This window comes from Pecten maximus, chromosome 14 (genome assembly GCF_902652985.1).
Source record: "Pecten maximus chromosome 14, xPecMax1.1, whole genome shotgun sequence".
In the NCBI taxonomy this organism is placed as follows: Eukaryota; Metazoa; Mollusca; class Bivalvia; order Pectinida; family Pectinidae; genus Pecten; species Pecten maximus.
This window is the reverse complement of record NC_047028.1, coordinates 3,630,782-3,638,267: the sequence shown is the minus strand read 5'-3', so window position 1 is coordinate 3,638,267 and position 7,486 is coordinate 3,630,782. Positions and strand designations below refer to the sequence as shown.

At 35.7% G+C, this 7,486-nt stretch overlaps 1 protein-coding gene across 1 annotated transcript; it reads right to left on the bottom strand.

The window, feature by feature from the left end:
* Positions 1-3,248: 3,248 nt before the first annotated feature.
* Positions 3,249-6,801, bottom strand: LOC117342019 (G-protein coupled receptor 4-like). The gene is made up of 2 exons (XM_033903965.1): positions 5,931-6,801; positions 3,249-4,759 (listed from the first exon to the last, which is right to left on the bottom strand). The coding sequence occupies exon 2, from the start codon at positions 4,698-4,700 to the stop codon at positions 3,594-3,596; it is 1,107 nt and encodes a 368-aa protein (XP_033759856.1). The 5' UTR covers positions 4,701-4,759; positions 5,931-6,801; the 3' UTR covers positions 3,249-3,593.
* Between the last annotated feature and the right edge of the window lie 685 nt (positions 6,802-7,486).

Below are 7,486 nucleotides of genomic sequence, written 5' to 3'. Positions count from 1 at the left end.
TTACCCCAAACTCAACGGATGAACATTTTTTCCTACAAACAGTCTTCCTGCCATGTCTTGAGTTCTCTATAGTATCTAATATGAGCATTTTTGACGTTTGAAATACCTTCTTATATGCCATAATGTTCTGATCTTATTCACAACCGCCATTTGCATTTCAAGGTCTAAATAAAATCAGTGTTAATACATATCATAAAGTCAAATCTAGTCAAACCAATGCTCCTATTTTGTGCTTTAGACCCTTGTGAGCAAAACGACATGACTGTTTTGCACAATAAATGAGATACAAATGAGTTAATTATATCCCCCTGAAACATGCATTTTTCTCATGTTTTGTTGAAATTTACGAACTACTGAACAAATTGAATGTCAACAGCAAGGCCCACAGTTTGACATGATACATATCAAAATTTTATCAAGTTATTTCTATTAAATAACACCCTAGTAGGGATGTATAGCCTAGTAAAATATCAACTGTTTTCGCTGGATTTGCTGTTTAGATGCCCCTTAACCTTTATTCCGATAATTTATTGCAAGGACATGCAAATGTAATATGTAAAATATCTGGTCAATGTGAATGCCATGAATAGAAAAAATAAAGATTCACATGCTTTTCCTGCCGGCTCATCTGAGTTATTTATTGTGAAAGTATTAGTATCCTAGCACTGATGAATATAGCAAAACTCCATTTTCAACTAAAATGTGTATCTATTTGCTCTGTTGACAGCCATGTGTAAAACTTTAATCAAGGAACCTTCCTTCAATTCTGTAACGCTATCCTATGGACATGTTTAAGCTATAGAATGTCCTAAAAGTTAAGGACAGTTGACGAAACCTGGGCCAGGTTTAGTTTTGGGCAAGTCTCCTCGTAGACGTTTGTGGCTACCTTACACCATACGACAGACTTGTTATCCAAAACAAATGAGGTAAATCAATAGTATTCTGCTCTTTGACTGTAGAGGGCGGTCTGTAATCTCGGATTCCCGAGGAACGAACTCGCTCACGGATTAAAAAACAGACAAATGATCTTCCTCTGAAGTTCATAAACCGATGCCCTATCGAACCTGACCTAAAATTGTACCAAAGTAATTATTTTTTATTAAACCATTCGGATGCCAAATCTACGGTTAGGAATGAAAACCACTTGTCTTAGCGGTAATGCTTTTTCACTCTGGGATCAAATTATAAATTTATGATTGCGTTAATCAACTACACTTTCTTCTTACAATCTATAGAAAATGTGTGGGTTCGTCAATTCTCCATCCAAAATTCAATAATGTGGGTTCGTCAATTCTCCATCACAATTCAATAATGTGGGTTCGTCAATTCTCCATCACAATTCAATAATGTGGGTTCGTCAATTCTCCTTCTCAATTCAATAATGTGGGTTCGTCAATTCTCCATCATAATTTGATAATGTGGGTTCGTCAATTCTCCATCTCAATTCAATAATGTGGGTTCGTCAATTCTCCATCATAATTTGATAATGTTTGTTCGTAAATTCTCCATCATAATTTGAAAATGTGGGTTCGTCAATTCTCCATCATAATTTGAAAATGTGGGTTTGTCAATTCTCCATCATAATTCACCAATGTAGGTTCGTCAATTCTCCATCATAATTTGAAAATGTGGGTTCGTCAATTCTCCATCATAATTTGATAATGTTTGTTCGTAAATTCTCCATCATAATTTGATAATGTTTGTTCGTCAATTCGCCATCATAATTTGAAAATGTGGGTTCGTCAATTTTTCATATAAATTGACAATGTTGGTCGTCACATCAAATCATTATCTGTTATTTTGCAGTTTCATGTGCCTTTTTGTTCTGATTTATTTTAATATCTAGTGATAGGCTTAATGTCATACTCAAAAGTGTAATGTTCATTGAATAAATCGATATGTATTCCTTTAGCAAAAACAGAATAATCAGATTCACAAATATCCTAGCTCATCTGCCCCAGTTGTATGTCGTCCTACATGGGATAACATACAGTTAAGCTGTTAGATGATCGTGATGATTTCAAATTTCCAATTGCTAATTTTTCATTTCTAGATGGCAGCATTTCCTGCTTCCCCTATCTATGGTGTTTATCTGTCACAGTTAGATTCGATATTCAGGGAATTCCCACTATCACGATTTCTGTGATAGATGTGAATTACCGACGAAAAAATTAACAACACAGGGTTTCGAGAGGTGCAAGTTGATTGAGACTATGGAGGCATTTTATGGTCGACCTCATGATCTCATTTGGAAATATCCTATTTGTTCGCCGCATACCCTCCCGGGACGCTTGGTCTTATTCTCCTTGTTCTTTTTAAACGTTCAAGTCTATATTTTGGTTGATATTTTGTCCTCGTTTAATCGATTTGAGCTGGATTGATGGTTTCGTTACTATGATGGTATTATCTATATAATCTCGTCGTAACTATATGACATGTTCCCCACCATATCCTCACTGATATTAAGGTAAAAGTTAATAACTGATGTTTCAAATAGGATTACGTGAACCAGTAAACCATTGATATCAAATCCACACACACACACAAAAAAAAAAAAAAAAAAAAGAAAAAAACTAAATAAATAAATAGAAAGAAAATAGCATACAATCCGCATTATTAAATCAATAACGGAATCTTTGAAATTAAGTTTCGTTCGCAGTCTACAATGAATTTATCTACCCCCTCCCCCCAAATCCACTAGTAGTGCTTGTTTTCATTAATATAACAGATTAATTTCTACATTATACCGCTAAAGGCTTTACTCCTCTGGTGTTTAAATCACGTTCAAGTCTCGTTTTAATCTTGTGGATTTTTGTAACATTTGATAAAATATGGTCAATCTTATTTGCAAACACGAATCTGAAAAAAAACAAATAAACGATCTAAATGTCTGTTGTTCATTGAACTTTTTTTCACGGGAGTTTAAATAAATTACCAACTCGCGATCGGCAGCCACTTTGGAAATGTGTTTCTTGTCCTTTATGAAAAATCCAAATTTCACCTTCTTAAAACTCTTGATTGATCACACGAATCATCAGTGTATGGCAATTTTAATTGTAGCAAGTTCACATTTGCTGTTCAACTTTGTATTGTTCATTATAATGAAAATAAAATTCGAAAGATTATACATTTTTGATATATTTTTTATGCATTTCTGATGTAACTTTAGCACTTTGGATTTTTGGAAAATAACACAAATAATTATTCCCATTTTCAAAAATGTATGCATGAAAAAGGTTTAATACCGATTTTTTTTTACATCACAGAGGTGTACATCCTTAATATAGCTCAGTTCCTGATACATGTTCGGTCATTGGTTGACACCACAGGGGTATACCTCCTTAATATAGCTCAGTTCATGATACCTGTTCGGTCATTGGTTGACATCACAGGGGTATACCTCCTTAATATAGCTCAGTTCCTGATACCTGTTCGGTCATTGGTTGACACCACAGGGGTATACCTCCTTAATATAGCTCAGTTCCTGATACCTGTTCGGTCATTGGTTGACACCACAGGGGTATACCTCCTTAATATAGCTCAGTTCCTGATACCTGTTCAGTCATTGGTTGACATCACGGGGGTATACCTCCTTAATATAGCTCAGTTCCTGATACTTGTTCGGTCATTGTCACTCTGTTGCTTTTGTTGAACATAGCTTTTAATTCCCGTCGGAATTTCGGTCCCGTCAGACAGTAGATAAAGAAGTGGATGGAGTTGTTGAGGTATTGCATCATATTGCAGAAACACCATAATAAGTTCATTTTCGCACGTGCATGGTCGGATGCGTCCACATACCACTTCATGTACCCAATAAGGTAGATGACAATGGGAGCGGTCAGAAGTAAAAACAAACAGTTCACGGACAGTAACATTATCGTAACGTTAGAGATTTTCCCCATTCGTTGCCGAATCGTATTCCGTCCACTTCCGGTTTGGGACGAACTATTTGATGTCAATCGAATTCGAGTTGTAGAGGAATATGTATCCGGTTTAATGGTAGCAATATCGGACCTTTCTGAGTTACAACCAGCCCGGTCCGACATTCTATGAGCCTCTAGCCGCCGTGACGATCGGCATAGCTGCCGAACTATGATGATATTGCTAGTAATCATAATGCTAAACGGCATGGCGCTAAATACACTGAAGTCCATCCAGGGCCATATCGTATTACCAAAGTCTGTTACGGCAGTACACTGGATTTCATCAGCGAGGTCTAAAATGGCGAGGGACCAAAACAGGTGACCATTAATTGCTATGAGCGTACCCAAAATAACACAAACTATTACTTTCGCCACCTTGCGAGTGCAAACAATTTTAGCTTTAAAAGGGTGACAAATTGCAAAACATCTGTCTGCAGTAACAGCAACTAATATCCACGCTGTGAAGTCTAAAGACACGTAAACAAGGAAACCATGGAACTTACAAGAAGCGTTTGAAATTAGTCGGATATCTTTATCGAATCCAAACTTCAGCCAGTAGCGTAGAAGGCCCGTATACAGCACAAATATATCACCAACAGACAGGACCAGGAGATAGAACATCGTGTTTGATGTCCTCATCGGCTTCCGAAGGAGTACAACAATCGAACAGAAGTTGGCGACGGTACCGACGATGATCAAAAATGGCGGGAAATACGTCCATATCATCAATGCCGTTTTGAATTCTGGGAAATGATGGAATGTGGTGTCATTTACCATGATGATGGTGACACGTGATTGTAAATGGTTGTGACGTCACATGGATGGATATCCCGCTTCTAAAACAGGAAACATACTTACATTTTACGCTAATGTAAGAAAATGTTCAGAATATAGTCCATATTGAATTGATTCATAACAACATACATCAAGCAAATATTAAAATTCCCAAATTAATTAAAGATAAACGCAAACATGTGAAAAATTTTAAATCCTTTCATAGATGTAAAACAGAAAAATGATTCACATAAAGGTTGGAAAAAGGACCTGATGTTAGCACCTTTCAAAACATTTGAGAGTTAGATATAATAGAGCAAAACTAAATTAGACAGCATTACTCATCTAGTTCTAGTCGATGATTGTAAAGCCTATAGATTGTTTACAATATTGTTTAATCATTTTCAATATTGAGTTTCAAAAAACGTTAAGAGCATATGTATATTCTGAACTCTGTCACTATTCAAATGATTCAAACATGACAAGCTGGTAACGGTAGACATCGACATCTGAGTGATTGACAAAAGACACGCAAGATATTAGTATCTACAATAGAGCCGAAATTCAGGTGTGCCTCCCGTAATTGTTGAAATTGATCAATTGTCTTCTTTTTTTGTGAAAAGAGATTGTCAACACGTACTGTTAAACTACAAAGCGTTTATATGTTAATGAGGAAATATGCGATAGCACTTTATACCAAATTATGAATTCTTTGATGTCCACGATTAAAATGTGATTTATGTAACTGGCGCTTTTAGCCTTGGTAAGAACTTTATAATAGTAAATGTAAACACACCTAAACATTGCAATTATAATGCGAACCATTTGAAGACAACAACAATCACGATTTAAGCAAAGCCGATATAACGACTTTGTTTGACTATTTCTCCTATGTCATGAATATATCTATTTCTAAATTCTAAACACGGCAGGAAAATCTCTAAAGGAAGAATAAAACAAAATGCAAACACTTTATTGGCAAAATTCATTAACAGTGGAAATTTCTAAAAGGTGTATAAATATATAATTAATACAGTAAGTTATATGTGCATTAATGTATGTAGTGCAAACAACCGGGGTCGTTAAATTAGAAAATAAATTTAAAAAAAAAACAACATACAATCAGAAAATGAAAATATAACCCGTTAATATTATAACGAAAGTAAAATGAAAAAAGAGTGAAAGAAAAAAGAAACCGAATATTAAATGCACAGATAATTCAATAAAACTTACTTGCTCCGATCGCATTTATCATACGTTTCCTACGGTATCACCATGAATGTATCTACATATCAAACTGTATTCCATCCACAGCAGTCTAATTAGCCAGTGTCACAGCTGTCTTATTCGGGATGGAATTAAAACACTGGGTATTCTAATAACTTCAGTTATTTTGATTTCACATTTCCATCTAGACAGGCAGACGTAGATAAAGCACTGACTCAGTGATCAGATATAACCATCGTGTTGGAAGGCAGTCAGGTTCATCTGAAATACGACAGAGGTTAAAACTCGGTGACCTAGTTCCTGAAGATCCAGATGTCAACATAATCCATGTGTATTGGTGTTACGCGCTGCACGTACATGAACCAAACCACATGCATGTCAGTGAAAACGTCGTTAAATATGTTTCATCAAATATCGCTTTGACCATTTGATAAAATATTCGGTTTACTCCAGTCAAGATGCAAAGACCTAATTAGTATTCTAATGTATCATAGCTTGATAACAGAACCACTGAAATTTATTTTCGGATGCAGACATATAACTATTGTTGCTATTCGTTTGCACAGCCATTGTGTGAGGAGGTTCTAAGTCCTGTACGTATAGCATTGTCAGCATGACAGAATATTATATCATCCGAAATCAGATCATTATATTATCCAAAATCAAGGTATTTTCTTGTGATATTTCACCAAAAACATTACATTGATATCAGTATTTGATAGATCGTCGATGACACTAGAATTATCGTATCCACATGTTGTTGTATATATTACAACACCAGCTTGTCTGTCATCGACATCCATCACCTGACGCCATGCCTATTTATTACGCGTTATAAAAGCCAACTGGTCAAACGATACGGCGCCGAGGGTTGCTTGGTCGGTTAAGTGACCGGCTTGTCAAGTATCCACGATAAACTGTTCATATCAACCTCGAGATGTCAGTAACGAGCAGGTGTTTCTGGCAAGGCGATCACGTGATTTGATGAAATATTAGTTGTAGTCCGTGAAATTCGTTTGGGTATTTGATTGAAGACCAAATAGACAGAATGTAATTAATACCTTTGCATCAACGACCTCTGGAACCAATTTCATAATTCATCGAATAGTTTTTGTCGATGCTAGATCGAGGTCGGGGTTAGTGAAATACATTAGCAAACTTTCCTATCATACCTTAAGGATTTAGATCAATTACAAAATGCACCACCAATAGTTCTATCGCTTCCTACATATCATTTATCTCCATTATATAGTCTTCTGTTCGGTAGTGATAGATGGCAAAATTATTGGCGTATCGTATCCACCAACAATCTATCTTTATTTGATCCTGGATCGTCTGGTGGGGTGAGAGACAGAGGAGAGATATGTTTATGAAATATATCTTTCAACAACAGAAGCATCGCATCTACTTCGTTTTGTATTTGGTATGTAAATACTAATGTGAGAGACGAAGAACAGTGTTTGGAAAAAATACCAGGCTTTACAACATCTAAAACGTAGAAGTATAAAGTGAAGAAATTAAGATTATTGATTCGATAACGTGTGATATCACCTGTTATTTCT